The following is a 16,652-nucleotide window of genomic DNA, read 5'->3' as shown; positions in this document are numbered from 1 at the left end:
CCTGCTCAAGCAGGAGTCATTACACTATTTCTGACAAATGGCAGTCCAATCTCTTCTTGAAAGTCTCAAGTGATTAAGCTCCCACAACTTCCAAAGGCAAGCTGTTCCATTGGTGGATTGTTCTGTAAGAAAGTTCCTCCTTGTTTCTAGGCTGAATCTCTCTGGCCAGTTTGCATCCATTACTCCTTGTCTGGCCTTTAGGTGCTTTGAAAAATAGCTTGACCTCCTCTCTGTGGCTGCCTTTCAAATATTGGAACAATGCTATCATGTCTCTCCTGGTCCTTCTCTTCACTAGACTAGCCATGCCCAGTTCCTGTAACAGTTCATGTTTTAGTTTCTAGTCCCCTAATCATCGTGGTTGCTCTTGTCTGCACTTTTTCTAGAGTCTCAACATCTTCTTAATAGTCTTACCAAAACTGGATGCAGTACTCTAGGTGTGGTCTTATCAGAGCTATATAGAGTGGTATTAGTACTTCACTTGACCTTGATTGTATTCCTCTATTAATGCAATTTAAGACTGCATTGACTTTTGGCTGCCGCTACACACTGCTGGTTCATATTTAGCTGGTTGTCCACTAAGACTCCAAGATCCCTCTGAGTTTTTGCTATTAAGTGTGGTTTCACCCAGTTTATATAAAAACCAAAACTTTTGGTTTTCCTTACCTAAGTGTAGGGCTTCACTTTTCTCTACAATGAATTTCATTTTGTTAGATAGGGCTCAGTATTCAGGTCTGTCAAGATCCATTTGGATCTTGAGCCTATCTTCTTGAGTGTTAGCTATTCCTGCCAGCTTAGTATCATCTATAAATGTGGTAAGTTCCCCTTCTATTCCCTTATCTAAGTCATTTATGAAGATATTGAAGACTACTGGGCCTAAGTCAGAACCTTGTGGTATCCCACTACTTGCTTCTCTCCATGTAGACTTAGACCCATTAAGGACTACACGTTGCGTACGGTTTGTCAGCCAGTTGCAAATCCATCTGGTGGTGAAGCTATTTCCCAGAAAAAGAGAGAACAGTACAGCATGCTTGCCTCATTTGAACAGTCCACCCACCAGTTTTCTTTCCATCCAAGTAAGGGCTTAAATATTTTATACTTTCACTGCACATAAAGAGGATATTTGTGACCCAAAGACTTCATTTAGCACTATACATAGTCCTCAACTTATAACAATTGAGCCCAAAATTTGTAAAGTGAGAAATTTGTAACGTGAGTTTTGCCCCATTTTACTACTTTTCTTACCACATTTGTTAAGTGAATCGGCTGTTAAGTGAATCGGCTGTAAAGTGAATCTGATTTCTCCATTGACTTTAGGTCGCAAAATAGGATCACATGACTCCAGGACACTGCAACCATCATAACTGAGTCAGTTGTTGAGCATCTGTATGTGAATCACATGACTGTGGGGATGTTACAGGGGTCATAAGTGTGAAAACATTTTTCAGTGCTGTTCTAATGTGTTGCTTTCAAAAATATTACATTATAGAAATGAAAAATGTTATAATGCAAATGTGGGAATACATGCACATATTGTGGTCCTTATTTCTGGCAACTTTGTGTTTCATTCAGGTTGCACTGAAGTCTAATTTTTAACGGCATTGTAATCTGTTCGTTAAGAATAAACAAATCTTAAGATAGTGAAAATTTGAGCATCCTTCCAGTTACCACTGATAGTTTGACTCGTTACAATGAAGTCTTCTGTATTTGAAGAAAATCTCCATTCAGGAGTTTGCTATTACATGGTTTTAAGGTGAGATGGTTTTTATAAAAATTGGATGCTTTTTCATTTGTTAACATAATTCAGAAATGTAACAAGTGTCTAAGACTGATGTTGTTAGGGCTTGATGATGCTACCTCTCATGATGTATCCAAAATACATGGTATTTTCCTCTTTAGGCCAACATTTTCCACTATAGTTTTGAGATATATAAAATCTATAAAAGATATATGATTGCCATCCACTATCTTTTAACAAAGATGAGGTGACCTTGGCTGACTAAACAGGGATACATTTTGGAATTTTGGGAAATACACAAGTGTGTTAAAATTCCTCTCATCATTGACCTCTCTTCACCATCAAAACTTTCCTTCCACAGCAGTTTGCCCTCCCTATTGTTTTTAGATTTCCTTACATATCCATCACTTCCCCACTCCTTTCTTTTGATGCCAACTTCTCTCCAGGCTTCTAAAAGAGAACAGATTTATTTTATTTCTGGAAGAGGGAACAAGTTGATACTATTCCACTTTAAAACAGTTTTATGAAGTATATCTTTACCTTTATATTCTATAGCATTGTTTACTTGACTGCAATATGCAAAACAGGAGTTCCTGTTATTTATACCAGATTCAATCATCTCTCCAGAAAGTAGTTTTGCCCAGAAAATAGTCAAGCTTTTAATTGAACAACTAAACAAGAACTAGATATGGCAGGATGTCTCTCTTCTTTCTGGGAGTTAATCTGATCCTGAAACCACTTTTTTATTATGCATCATTTTAACTTGGGAGATGCTCAAATGAGAGCTGGAAGGATGAACAAACCAGCTCAGAGAAATCTAGCAGAATTCTGAATCAGGAAAAAAACATTCCTGTCCTTATATTTTAAATGATAAGGTGGTTTTCCCATTACCTGATGATGTGCTGAAAAGAGATAGCAGCTAAAGTAGGAAGAAAAACAAAAGAAATAATCTTGCATAGAAGGAATGGTACAACAAAAATCAGGATACAATTAAGCAACTTTTCAAAAGGGAGGCAGAAGGAAGACAGGATTGGTAAACAGGACAACGAATATTGAGGCACTATGCTGGATAACACTGTAGCATGAAACAACCCAATCTTTTGTCAACTAAAGATAGGGGGTTTGGGGGGGGAGGGGGCGATCTTGATTTTTTTTCCACACAATACAGGAGATGAAAATCAGGAAAGAACTGAAAAGAAAACAATCATTTATTCATTCTTTAAAATTCCAGTATTTCTGGTTAGGCAGGCATACAAAATGTCCAAATATTCTCCATCGTTTGTGTGTGTGTGTGTGTGTGTGTGTGTGTGTGTGTGTGTAATCTAAGATGCGATTTTGCAAGCAATATCAATTTCAGGGTGCGTGTATGTGGTGGCATTCCCCCCCCCAAAAAAATACAATGAATTAAGCTAAAACACGGTTTTGCGATTTTACATCCCGCGTGTCTTGAGAATACAACTAGGTGGCACAGGATTAAGAAAGCTATTTCCTTCCTAAAATGAACTGCCGCGGACCCTTCCAGAGGCTTTCGCCCTGTTGATAAAAGCAGCCTTAGTAATTAAAAATATGGAGGGGGGGCTGTTGCCTGCCCCCCCTTCACCCATCCCCTCTCGGGCTCCACTTCTCGCGATAGGAGCTCCAGGGCTGAACAAACTCGACTCGTCGGAATGCGCATGGCCACGCCCCTCTGGCTGCATCCCCCGCCGCCATACATCCGTCCTTCCCGCGGGGAAGCAAAAATCATTTCTAACCCCCACCCCCACCTATGCTTAAGCAAAAAGAAGCTGATGCAATCTGTCCCTCCCCCACACCCCCGGCAACAAGTTCTCTGGCTAAGAAAGGAATCCCAAGGCGCCCAACTGAAAGAAAGAGCCAAGGACGGAACCCATCCATCCCCCGCCTCGTGTCTGCTTTCTCTCCCCCACCCCCACAGCCACCCACCATCTCCCGCCTTCATTCACCGCCCCTTTCCCCCTTCCTCCATTTTTTTTTACACACCAATCTTACAGGCGTCCAAGGTACAAGTATGCGGGGGGTCTCCACCCCCCATCTCTCCTCCCCCCCCCGGGTAAACACAAAATCACGTACGGCAGATTCCCTCCCTCTCTCCCTTTAGGCGCGGGAGCCAATCCGCGGGCAAGAAGCGCTTCCAAGTCCATCCAGAGAAAAAATCTCCGGTGCTGCAAATCCGCAGCGGGGAGAACGGGGGAATAATAAAAGCTCCCAGCAAAAACATGTTTGCATCTCCGCCCATTGCAGAACCTTTCCCCGTCTTTCTCCCTTTGCATTTCCTCCACCTCGGGTAGGAAAAAGAGTTCCCGGGCTCTCCCCTCCTGCTTCCCAGGTCTATTCTTACCTTGCCCGTCCTTGTTGTTGCCGCCCGAGACGGCCTCGACTTTGATGCACTCCTTGCAGACGGTGTGGAGGCAAGGAAGGAGCCGCGGATCGCGCTCGGAGCGGAGCCGCTCTCGGCACACGCCGCATTTTTCCAGCAAGTCGATGCCTTCCACGTTGAGCGGAGCAGAAGAGGAGGAGCGTTGCTTGTCCCCGGCGACACCGCCTCCTCCGGCTTCCGCTGGAGCAGAGATCGTTGCAGTCCCAGAGGCCGACATCGCCGTCCCGGAGCTGCTGCCTGCTTCTGCTGTTTGCTTCTACTGATTATCGCCGGCACCAAGCCGAAAAGCCGCGAAAACGTAGGCGCGTGCAGGACTTGGACCTCGCGAGCCTTGGAGCCGCTGGGACCTGGAAGGCGCTGCACGCGAGTTCGCTAGACAACGAAAGCAGCGCGCGCAGCTCACCGTCACAGAGGGAGGCCTGATTCTGACTGCTCGCTCGCTCCGGTGCCCCTCCTCCTTATGCCCCACCCACTTCGCCGACTGAACCACGGGTAATTTAAGGCGGGGGGAGGGAGGGAGGGAGGGCGGCGTGGATTTGGGACAAGTTGTTTAAAGGGGGGGAGGTTTCTTCTCTTTTTTACTGTTCTCCGCCCAATTGGACCGTATCTTCAGAAAGGGTGTTGCGTTACAGATAGACGTTTAACCCAACCAATAGTCAACGTTATTTTTTTTAAGGAAAGTTCAAATAAAGGAGAAAAAGGTATCTATCCAATGGGATTCTAGTAGATTTGTTTAGATTTTTATCGAGGAACAAATCAGAAACGGAAAAGGTCTAGGTTCGCCTTTTCGAAAAGGGGAGGATCAAACGAAAGAAGGTTAAGAGATTGAAACCATGGCAACCTGGAATTCATCTGGCTGAAATGGAGCGGGGTTTGGGATTGGCGGGAAAACAGCCAGTAACTGCCTCAAACTGAGAAGCTACCTGGAGGGTCGAGCCAATCATTGAAGTCCATCTGTGCGGCTGCCTAAGCGAATTCTTCTTAGCCTCCATGTTGGAAACCAAACTCCCCTTTTCTCAGGCAGTATAGTAAATGGCTGAAAAGGGTGAAGCTTTTAGGTTATTATACTGTTTCCTAGGTAACTGCAGATAGATTCTCAAGTGACACTAATATATGGAGAGGGAGAGAAATATAAGCAGAGATTAGCTAGTTTTTGGAGCTAATTTTTTAAAATGATAGCTGAGTTTATAAATTATGAATGGCATTAGACAAAAAAAGCTAGAGTTCACACATTCAACTTAAATGATTATTTTGAATACACGTAGTTGGGCTCACATATACACTGTAGTTTACAAACTGAGAACTAGTTTACTGTTGTGGTTAATCAGTAAGGTGACCAGATTTTAACATTGGTAAAGTGGGACACTATTGACCGGGGGAGGGGGGGCTTGATTAAAAATTTTCTATATGGTCATAAGAGACTCCACATAGGTTAGAGACAAAGTATTTCTCCGTTATCTACACCATCCGCTCCTCCCTTTGCGGTCTCCCTTTGTGGGAAACTCAGCTGCATCACGGCAGGGTTCCCCGCGCAGTGCCAGCTTGGCTCGCATCCCAAAGCCGCCCCACTTGGACTGGGAAAGCAAACGCTGATAAACGGACAAAGCATCCCCCCACTCATTTAAAAGCTTCCTTCGCTTTTCTCCCTTCTCTCGCCAGGCCGATGGTGATGACCTGAGACCCGGGAACAAAGGCGACTCCCAGAAATCGGCTTTCCGCACACTCTCTGGCCCTGGGCTTCTCCCTAAGAGTGGAACATCCCCTGCACGCAAGCAAGGCGCTGAGCGATGCCGGGCAGTCGTTCATTCGTTCGCCCGAGAGCTTCCCTTCCCTTCATTCACCCCTGACCCCGGTCAGACAGGAAAGAACCAGTCTTAATCTGCCTGGCCGTGGGAATCCCCAAGAGGAAGGGGAGGGAAAGCACTTTGCACGCGCTCAGAAGTGCCGTCTACGCTTCCACAGAGCCTTCGAAGCGGAACCTCGGGCCGGAAAGGACTCCATATCTCTCTCTCTCCGTCTCTCCCTCTCCCTCCCTCCCTCCCTCCCTCCCTCCCTCCCTCCCTCCCTCCCTCCCTCTCTCTCTCTCTCTCTCTCTCTCTCTCTCTCTCTCTCTCTCTTGGAGAAGCAACGGAAGGAGGTGTGGGGCTGGTTTGCAATTGCATGTGGAAGTCAAAGGGGAAGGAAAGAGCCAAAGGATAAGTTTTCAGGACGCGGAACAATTCAGCAGGTGGGGTGGGGGGATGATGCCTAAGACATCCAGAAACACCCTCCCCCCAGCCCAGGTAAGAGTAATCGCTGGCATATTTACCTTGATGTCATCCCCACCGACTCCATTGTTTCTCCTAAAAGAGGGAACAAGCCCGCTTCCGGATTCTGACAAGGCATCGGAGCAGGTCAGGGAAGGACCAAACAGCCCAGTCCGTGATAGCATTACTCTTAAAAAAAAAAAAAGATTTGGGAAGTCTTCGCAGCCTTATTTGGATCACACCTGAAACCCAGTTTTAATCAGGAAAGCGGCTTCCGTCTCTGAGGCAGAAATGGTTCCGGGTCAGCGAAAGCGATAGCTGACTTGTCACACTCGGGGGCTGCGGAGCTTTGGAGAAGCAGGCAAAAGGGACAGTCCGGGGAACTCTAGTGGCTCTCCCAGATTGAGGCCGGGGAAGTGGTGTGCGCATGCGCAGAAACGGGAGCTCTGGTATCTCCTGCCGTTCTCTAGATTGTTGTGCATTCTTTCAAAAAATCGGGACTTTTTTAAAACGCCGCGGAACACGGGACAAATTGTTAAAAATCGGGACTGTCCCGCCAAAAGTCGGATTTCTGCTCACTATAGGGTAGCACAAAGCGGAGTAGGAATAAGAAATTGCCTAGTGTATGTTTTTCTAATTTGCATGCCTACCATACCATGGATGTACTGTATACCAGTATGCAGTTGCTTGGGGCATAACTTCTAACCATTAATCTGTTTGTAGTTTGAGACCCTTTGTTCCTGTAAAGTAGATGTAGCTTACATTTGGTGCTGGGAGGGTTTTGCCCTCCAAATCCACTCTCCAAATCCACCCTGAGAGGATTTTATCCTGTCTTTTTTTGTGACAGACCACCAGGCTCTGCAATATTTACAAACAAAACTATCTGTGTTCCTGGTCTTCTCAGTAAAAGATTGAACTCTTGTTAAAACAGCTGGAGAGGGAGCTCTGGTGCCCTTTCCAATGACCTATGAAATAATGGTGATACTCTCCACATTCTGAACACATTTTTATTTTGGAGGCTTGATGCATTTTTGCGGAACTGCATTTTTGTGGTCTTCTAAATCTCACTTTTTTGAAATCCCTCTTCTGAAGTGGTGCTATGCATGTGGTTCCATACCTTTCCATTATTGCTTCTTGACCTTTAAGTAAAAACACATATTTTTTGTTGACCAACCTATCCGTTCCCATTTAGAGTTATCCTAAATAAACTACCTCCCATAGTATTTTCTATAATTTTTTAAATCTGTATCCTGCTATTCTTGAAATGAGTTTACACCAAGTGCAGGAATACAATAGAGGGAGATATGATCCAGTATTTCTACTATTTAATTAGCTCTTATTGCATCAAGATAGCAATGGGGAGATTATGAGTTCTAGTCCCATCTTAGGTGCAAAGCTGGCTACAGCTACATGACTCAGCCATAGCCAGTAGGCAATAGCAAACCACTTGGAAAACCTTGCCAAGAAAACTGCAGGGGATTTTTCAGGTAGTCTGAAAATTGGACACAATTGAATGGAAGAAGAAATTTATAAACCAGTATAGTCGAGTTCGCACAATATAGTGGCCAGTGGCTCGCTTGATATAATGTGTGAATGCAATACAGGAGATGCTAAGTTTTGTTGGGGATTCATATATCACTTTTGGAGTGACACTTCCAAGTTCGCTTACAAACCAGGAAGGATTGAGCTGTGTCACTACTTTTCTTGCCTTCCTGAATTAAAGGATCCTTCTTCTGGAGCTGGCTTTCATGTCTATTTCTTCTCAGCATAAGTGTTGCTTCCCAGCTGGGAAACAAACAGGAAATTTTCTTCCAACAATCACTTTTTTGCATAACAATATATAGGAAGTGGTGTTCAGTGAAGAAAAATACAAACCAGATAAAACATTCTGAGAGTAATATCCAACTTAACTCATTTTCAACCAATGCATTGTAAAATATATTATGACAGTCTATGTTCTATAGTGATATATAATTTAATGTACCTAAAATGAACCAAATTTAAAATTGGCAAGTGTAGCATGTATGAATCTTAACTGTTAAGACAATGAGATTTCTTTGGGTTTAGCTGAGCCATTTTACCTTGTAAAACAAAAACAAAAATTGCTTTGAACTATTTATTACATTACATTACAAGTCTCTGTCTTGCCAATATATTGAAAAATTACAAGATTGCAAAAAAAAACACCTTATAGCACAGTTATATGGATGGCAACTAAAAAAACTTATATTTAATTATTGGGCAAGTCACAATAACTTCCTCTTATTTCCTTGGGTGTGATCTGCAGGGTACACCTGCAGGGTAAAAGATAAGGCTATTTAGATGTTAATATAGTAAAGTAGAATGATCAGGATTAGTTTATGCTTTTGCATTGTCAGGAGAAATACAATCATTCCTTCTCTTATTTCTTTACTCAGTTGCTACATAACTTTGAGAATATCTTAATGGGTCAGGGCTTGCAATAGAAACTTAAAAGGGAAATGGGCATTTAGTTACATAACTTCTCCATCCACTATGCTGTCCATTGTATTTGAATTAATTAATCACTGGATATCTTCATCCAAGGTACTCTTCCATTATTCAGTTCTATATTCAATTCTTCACATTTTGTTAACTGTCAGAGGTTGATAAAACTTAAAACAGTAAGCCATAACTTTTATGCTTATCTTTATATTAGCTACAAATTCTGGGAATGTGAAAAAAGGCAATGAAATGTCAGAATATTGTATTCAGTATGACCAACATTATATACTGAAGGACACTGATGGTATTAACAGGGAGTATGGATTCCAGTTAGGTTCTCTAGATAGACAGACATTGTTCATCATTTCAGGTACATTAATCTGAGTTTATATTTTCCTGCAACACTCTGCAGTTTAGAATCTGAACTTCATAATATAAAGAGACAGTGCTTTTAGACAATCATAAATCTTACCTGGGAATGAAATAAATGAACCCTCAGTTTAATGGAACTAATGAAAAGTCTGTTAAAGTAAAATGTCTATTAAATCTCAGTGGGGTTGCCACTTGCATAAAAGAGCAAAAAAGACTTTTAGTGTGTGTATGTATAAATGAGATTTAATATATGGTATTTTACCTAAAATTTGGGAAAGGATTTTACACATGCACAAAAGCCTATAGTGTATTTAAGGAGTTAGTCTATTTCAGTTGAAATTTTTTGTTTACTCCATACTTTAAAATTGCATTAATAAATAATCAATTGGCTTCCCTGACTTTAAAAGTGGTCTTTAAAAAAAACATAACAGTAATTAGGACAGTCTTGCAGTTTAGACTACAATTTTATGATTCAGCTCTCAACTGTACACAATTCAAAAGCAAAGTCAGTAAAGCCTTCAGGTTCAGTTCTCTGTACTGGCTGCTAATTCTTGTTTGTTATTTACCAGGCCATCTTCCACAATAGATCTTAATTTCTTTGTCAAATTGTCTGATTCATTCCTTTAACTTTGATATGTTGGTGAATCACAATTCCCGAAACCCAAGATAGAATTGCCAGCGCTAAGAATTGCAGATATTTTCCAAGATCATAGATTATCCTTGTATCTTATTTCTGAATTTTATTCAATATTGCTCTAAAGCACAAATCAATCAGAAAAATCACTTTAGTTATTTCCTTTTCTTTGGTTAAAGCTCATACAACTGCCTTGCAAATCGAATCCAAAATAAAATTATTCTGAACTGAACAAACATGTTGATGATCTGCAGAGATACATGCAAATGGGATAGTGTAAATAAAGTTAACCCCTAAAACAATGGTACTACTAAATTGTTGAGATCCATTGCTATTTCTGTATATAGGACAAGCTAAGGCTGTCTGGAAAATATAGGCCAAAGATGGATACTAACAAAAACATTCTTGCTAGCAATACGTAAGTCTCTCTATTAATTAGTGTGCCTTTCTGTACCAGCATCTATCTAGCAGTTAGCATGGAATGCGGAGCTGCTCACTTTCCCCCCTCCCTATTCCTTATCTCACTTCTCCTGCCGGGGGAAGAAGCAGCCCCCCTTGCACTTACCTCACTCTTTTGCCCAGAGATGAAGCTTTTTGCCACGCTGTATATTTATCATTGGACTATTTAGTCATGTGCCTGTTGATGTAATATTGTATACACCTTTCCTTTGTTTGGGACTAATAAAAAAGCCTCCCGGGCATTGCTCGGGGCCAGAGCTCATCACAAGAAGGATTTGTCCGGTGTTTTTCTTCCCATTCGGCTACAAGCATGAGCGGCCCATCAGAAGCGTGAAAAAGCCGCAACTGGTGACCTCCGACGTGATTGCTGATCAATCCGTCCCATTTGGAGTCCTCTTGCTCATCGGCGAAGGAACGCCTCTTGCATACCAGGACCGGCCGTCGCAGACGGAGCATCCTCCCAGATTCGTGAGTAATGAGGGCAGAATTCTCTAAGCCTCAGGTTGCACACCCTTTCGAACTTAGAGAATTGTCCAAATCCTCAATATTAATCTTAAAAAACAATGGGAACTTTCTCCCCATCCCTTCAAAAAAAAGATCTTACTAATTTTCTCAGGTACATTTATCAAATTTGTCCCACATATCCTGAGAAGGGCTCAATTCGAACAACCATTTGGGCAAAATTAGGGAAGTATTTTCTCCAGCCCCTAAGGGCACCAGCGAAAATACTCTCCACTCGGCAGATTGTCATGGAATGCTTAAAAGTTCATGAAAAGGCCATGATGGGGGGACCGGACCCCCCCCTGCCGTATTTGGAAACCTCTTCACTAAATTCACACTTTGAATCCAAGGCTTTCTCTTCCCTTGTATGCATGCCTTTGTCACCCTCAGCCTTTGAAGCTCCCCGGCATCACATCCCTTTAGAGGAAGCTTCTGCCTGCTTTCCAACCTGACTCATAGTCGGCAAACTAAGCCAGCCTCACAAAAAAGGCTGTTTCTTATCTTCCTTCTTATTTCAATCTCTTGGCACGTGAATCTGCCTGGCTCTTCTTACTTTCTTCCGGTCATCCTGGCCACCTCTCTTCCATTACCCCCTACGATGCCGCTCTTAGTCTTTCCTCATCGTGAGTTCATGTCTCAAGGAGTTCTCCCTTTCTTACTGACTCTTCTGATTTCTTTTCTGTTGCTTTGATGATATTTTCATGCCTGAGCACCTGAATCTTTTTCACAGATGTTTCACAGAGCAATTGATTTATAGGATTTGAATTGGAATGGAGAAAAATGCTTTTGTGCATGCATGAGTGTGTTTGTGTGTGTGTGTGTTTGAGGGAGTAATAGAGAAAGTGACTGAAGAATGGAAAAGAGAGTGAAGAGAAAGTGATAAAAGAGTGGGAGAGAGGAAGAAAAAAGAGTGACAGAGACTGAAAGAGACAAAGAGAAAGAGTATGAGTGAGACAGAGAGAGAAGAGAGAAAGAGGAAAGAGATATCCCACAGCCTTTACATTACTCCAGTGTTTGTTATAAAAAAGAAATCTGGTAGATCTCATGATTATTGATTTAAAAGATGCCTTTTTTTCTATACCACTCCATGAAAAAGATCGCAAACTGTTTGCTTTTACTGTCCCAGAATTTAACAACTCCAAACCTGCTTCTCGCTTTCAATGGACAGTCCTGCCTCAGGGAATGCTCAACAGCTCCACCTTGTGTCAATATTTTGTAGACAAAACTTTGCAGCCGTATCGGACGGCACATCCTCACTTTTTAATTTACATCTTGGTAGCAGCATGTGGGCCCCCAGGCACGGTTTTAGCAACATTACCTTTTTTAACTAATCTTCTCCATAAAAATGGCCTGCACATAGCTCCAGAAAAGGTTCAAACAGCACAACCTTTTTCATACCTGGGTCATAAGCTTTTGGCCTCTCATGCTGCACCTGCAATGCCAAAATTGGACTTGCCACACACTCCCACATTAGTACAGTTACAGCAATATTTGGGCTCCATTAATTGGGCACGCCCATATATGGGGCTCACAACCCCTCAATTGGCTCCATTGTTTTCTGCATTAACAATGGGCAAAAACCCTGCAGATGTTATTAAATTAGATGAAACACATCAGCAAGTTTTAAAAGAGGTAAATGAGGCCCTTTCACAAATTTGGGTGGATCGTTTTCAGGATAACACCCCCTTACCTTTCATCATATGTAACACTCTTGGACTCCCAACAGGAGCCATGGTGCAAAAAACTTCAAAATTATTAATTATTGAATGGGTACATTTGTCTCACACCCCAAAATCCACAATTTCTCAGAAACCTGCACTTTTTGCAGCTCTAATTACAAAAGCCCGTGTCAGAACAAAATTGTTGGCAGGAATTGAACCTTCCACAATTTTTGTCCCTTGTTCTTTATCAACTTGGGAGACCTTATTTGCTAATTCGGAAAACCTTCAATTTGCACTCGCTGACTGGCCAGGTGAGATTTCTTGCCATGCACCCCCTGACCCAAGATTGGCTCTTTTGAAAACTGTTCCCCTGCAATGGCACACTCCATATTCCCCCCTCCCACTTCCTCAGGCCATGACTATTTTTGCTGACGGAAGCAAAACCTATGGTGCTTGTGCCTGGCAGGAGAATGGTCGGTGGTGTACAAAAATCACCCCCCCGCAGACTTCTGCACAGCGTGCGGAGCTTGCTGCCTCCATTTTGGCTTTTTCAACTTTTCCAAATACACCCTTTAACTTGATTTTGGATAGCCTCTATGTAACTCAGATTGTGAAATCAATTTATGAGGCCTATCTTTCTCCCTCATTGGAACCACAATTACTCTCGCTCTTTTTATCTTTGCAGAAGTTAATTTCTGCCCGCACCCAATTTTTTCATGTTTCCCACATTCGAAGCCATCAGCCCTTCCCTGGGCCTCTCCAGGAAGGCAATGATGTGGCCGACACTGCAGCAGCGGCTGCTGCCAACTCTTCTTCTCTTTTAACCTTGACAGCTCCCACTCCATGGGAGAGTCATTCTTACTTTCATCAGAACAAGAAAGCGCTCATGAAACAATTTGGCATTACTGCAAATGAGGCTTCTGCTATTATTCAGCAGTGCCCTTCTTGTAGCCAGCATGCAAACTCTCTCCCTATGGGGGTAAACCCCAGGGGGACAGAGTGTTGCCAGATTTGGCAAATGGATATTACGCAATATCCCCAATTTGCCCCTTGGAAATATTTACATGTTTCCATTGACACGTATTCAGGCTACATTATGGCATCCCCCCAAAGGGGCGAAGCCACCAAACATGTTATTAATCATTGTATTCGGACCTTTGCATCGCTGGGACGCCCAAAAGAATTAAAAACAGACAATGGCCCTGCTTACACAAGTGCAGCCTTCGCTGCCTTTTGTAACCAATGGGGCATTGTACATAAATTTGGCATTCCTTATAACAGCCAGGGTCAGGCGTTGGCTGAGCGCGCCAACCAGACATTAAAACATGCCCTGGACAGATATATTGGCAATAGGGGAAAAATGCCCCCTGGCCTCCCAGCAGTGCAAGACACGCTTAACCTCTGCCTTTATACCCTGAATTTTTAAAATCTTACCGGCAGCCCACCATCCTCAGCAGCGACTCGTCATTTTGCAGCTCCACCTACTGCAGACACCCCCCGTCCACCTGTCTACTATCGCTGCCTGCCTGACCTGACGTGGCGAGGACCTGCTGACCTGATCACTTGGGGACGGGGCTACGCTGCCATTCAACTAAAAGACAAGGTGCTCTGGGTGCCAGGAAGACACGTAAGACCTTTTCTTCCTAAATCACCACCACACACTTCCAGGGATGGCGATCGTCCGTCAGTCCCCAAATGAGGTACAGCTTGTGGAGGTTGCCTCCTGGCCTGACCTGGAGAACAGGCCTGGACACCCTCCACCATATGAGAACATAGAGGCTGTTTCCTGCCCCGACCAGGAAAACGGGGAAGGACACCCTCCACCGTATTCACCACCAGAAGGATGTCCCTTATTTCGAAGAAGACCTCCAGGTTATCCCCTGTCGCGGTGGCAGGAGTGTATGAAACCTTTTAGTTTTAGAACTTTCTCATATCATTATGTTATTTTTTCACTGTGTGGCATAGTTTTAGTATTGCTTGCACTTTTAATACGCTGTGAAATTTCCCATCGTGCCTCTTACAAGTTACAGGAACCATTACATGTGCCTACTAGATCTCTCACACACAGGGTGAAAAGGTCAGCTGCTTCTCACAGTCTGCACACTCGAATGACATACAACCTGTGGATGCGTTTGGCAGAACAGGCAAACGTATCCAATTTTTGCCTAAGCGAAGCTGTGGACCTGAACATGTTATTAGGGAATTGTTTAATACCAGTTTGCACACCTCTTTCTGTTATTTTAAAAGACACCCAGCTAGCAATGTTTAAAAAAAGGAAGGAAGTTAATTATGGTGACTCTATGGTGTGGGGCCCTTTCACAAGACGGCTCCCAGCTGATGCCATGTCTCTCACCACACCCTTTGTAGCTAGTGGACCCAACGTTACATGTGCACGCATTCAAAATTGTACTGCTTCTCTCACACAATCCTGTATGCCCACGGGAATCTTTCCTGCCAACTGTTCCACCTACGAGAACATTTCCTACAATCGGGCTCACGTTCTGCTTCCTGCTGGTTGGTTTTTCACATGTGGTCAAAAAACTTTTAATTACATACCTGCTAATCTATCAGATACACGTTGCTGTCTGAGTCGCCTCACTGCGGTTCTACCAACCAAACAGGACCTCACTTCACGACCACAGAGGTCGGTAGTCCTTGATGAAACATGTGACAGCTCAATTAATCTTTTTAACGAGGCTGAATATCTTTCCCTTGCTACCTCTATAGTTGGTGTTCCGGCATTAGCAATGCATAACCACAGGACAGCCCATCGCATTGCCTGTTCCCTTGCAAAAACTATAAACATCACATCTGCAGCCATAGCTGCCTTGAATATGGAACAGGCAGAGATCAGACATGCTGTCTTAGACAATCGTGCTGCCATTGATTTTCTGTTACTGGTACATCATCTAGGCTGTGAATCTGTCAAAAACATGTGTTGTTTTAACCTGTCAGACACCTCTCAATTGGTTAAGCATCAGATCAGTTCCTTAAAGGAGTTGGCTTCCCAGATTCGAGAAGACGTCCTGCCAGCCTGGTGGGATGGTCTGTGGTCCTGGCTACCGGATGGCTCCTGGTTAAGAAGCATTTTTTCCTCCATTATATGTATTATAGTAGTGCTGGTGTCCCTTTGCTGCTGCATTCAATGCCTACCCTCCCTATTTCAGCTATTCAAAGGCCTTTTTTCCTCAGCTAGGAAGAACGTGCTTATCCACGAAACTAAGTCCCTTCTGGATGCTGAGGACGACCATGAGTTGGACAACAATTCGTTTGTAAAGGTGTTTGCTATAACCAGTGATGATGAAGAATCTGCATTTTGATATGTTTGCTTTCCTCCTTCTCATTTTAAAACAAAAATGAGGAGATGTTGAGATCCATTGCTATTTCTGTATATAGGACAAGCTAAGGCTGTCTGGAAAATATAGGCCAAAGATGGATACTAACAAAAACATTCTTGCTAGCAATACGTAAGTCTCTCTATTAATTAGTGTGCCTTTCTGTACCAGCATCTATCTAGCAGTTAGCATGGAATGCGGAGCTGCTCACTTTCCCCCCTCCCTATTCCTTATCTCACTTCTCCTGCCGGGGGAAGAAGCAGCCCCCCTTGCACTTACCTCACTCTTTTGCCCAGAGATGAAGCTTTTTGCCACGCTGTATATTTATCATTGGACTATTTAGTCATGTGCCTGTTGATGTAATATTGTATACACCTTTCCTTTGTTTGGGACTAATAAAAAAGCCTCCCGGGCATTGCTCGGGGCCAGAGCTCATCACAAGAAGGATTTGTCCGGTGTTTTTCTTCCCATTCGGCTACAAGCATGAGCGGCCCATCAGAAGCGTGAAAAAGCCGCACTAAATAAACTTGAAAGACAGTTTCTAGCATTCTTCTTTTCATAGAGATTAAAAAGAGATTCAAAATTCACACCATGTGAGGATGGGCTATATTGAAAAGCAGTTTGTTGTTGGAGAGAGAAGAAATATTTCTCCCTAATGCTACAAATCCATCCTACAAAATGTTTCTAGGTAGCAAAAATGTTGATTTCAAAGCAGACGTTTTTAAATGTTTTAAATGTTCTGAAGACTAGTGTATTTTCAAAGGAAGTCATTGCTGAAAAGGAAAGAACTGTTTGTTCCTTTGAGGATCTTGTAATCGCTCTCTAGAGATAAATCACGCATAGCAACAAGC

The 16,652-nt window shown here is 43.1% G+C and overlaps 2 protein-coding genes across 3 annotated transcripts in view; one reads left to right on the top strand and one right to left on the bottom strand.

Moving 5' to 3' along the window:
- The window catches only part of TRIM28 (tripartite motif containing 28), a 30,179-nt gene extending 25,603 nt beyond the window's left edge, over nt 1-4,576 (bottom strand). Inside the window, exon 1 of one of the 2 annotated variants that reach the window (XM_014057836.2) lies at nt 4,092-4,576. In XM_014057836.2, the coding sequence (XP_013913311.2) occupies nt 4,092-4,347 (256 nt within the window). In that variant the 5' untranslated portion in view covers nt 4,348-4,576. The remainder of the gene's footprint in view (nt 1-4,091) is intronic. The other variant, XM_014057837.2, reaches the window with a different exon arrangement.
- A 7,972-nt stretch (nt 4,577-12,548) lies between these two features.
- LOC148046043 (uncharacterized) lies at nt 12,549-15,987 on the top strand. The gene has a single exon (XM_087713701.1). It carries the CDS (start codon nt 14,137-14,139, stop codon nt 15,784-15,786), a length of 1,650 nt encoding a protein of 549 aa, XP_087569827.1. The 5' UTR covers nt 12,549-14,136; the 3' UTR covers nt 15,787-15,987.
- The last annotated feature ends 665 nt before the right edge of the window (nt 15,988-16,652 follow it).

The sequence above is a fragment of the Thamnophis sirtalis genome, unplaced genomic scaffold (genome assembly GCF_051295495.1).
Source record: "Thamnophis sirtalis isolate CommonGarterSnake01/CBP01778 unplaced genomic scaffold, rThaSir2_p1.2 scaffold_4, whole genome shotgun sequence".
Classification (NCBI taxonomy): domain Eukaryota; kingdom Metazoa; phylum Chordata; class Lepidosauria; order Squamata; family Natricidae; genus Thamnophis; species Thamnophis sirtalis.
The sequence above is the reverse complement of the archived record's forward strand: the minus strand, read 5'-3'. Positions and strand labels throughout refer to the sequence as shown.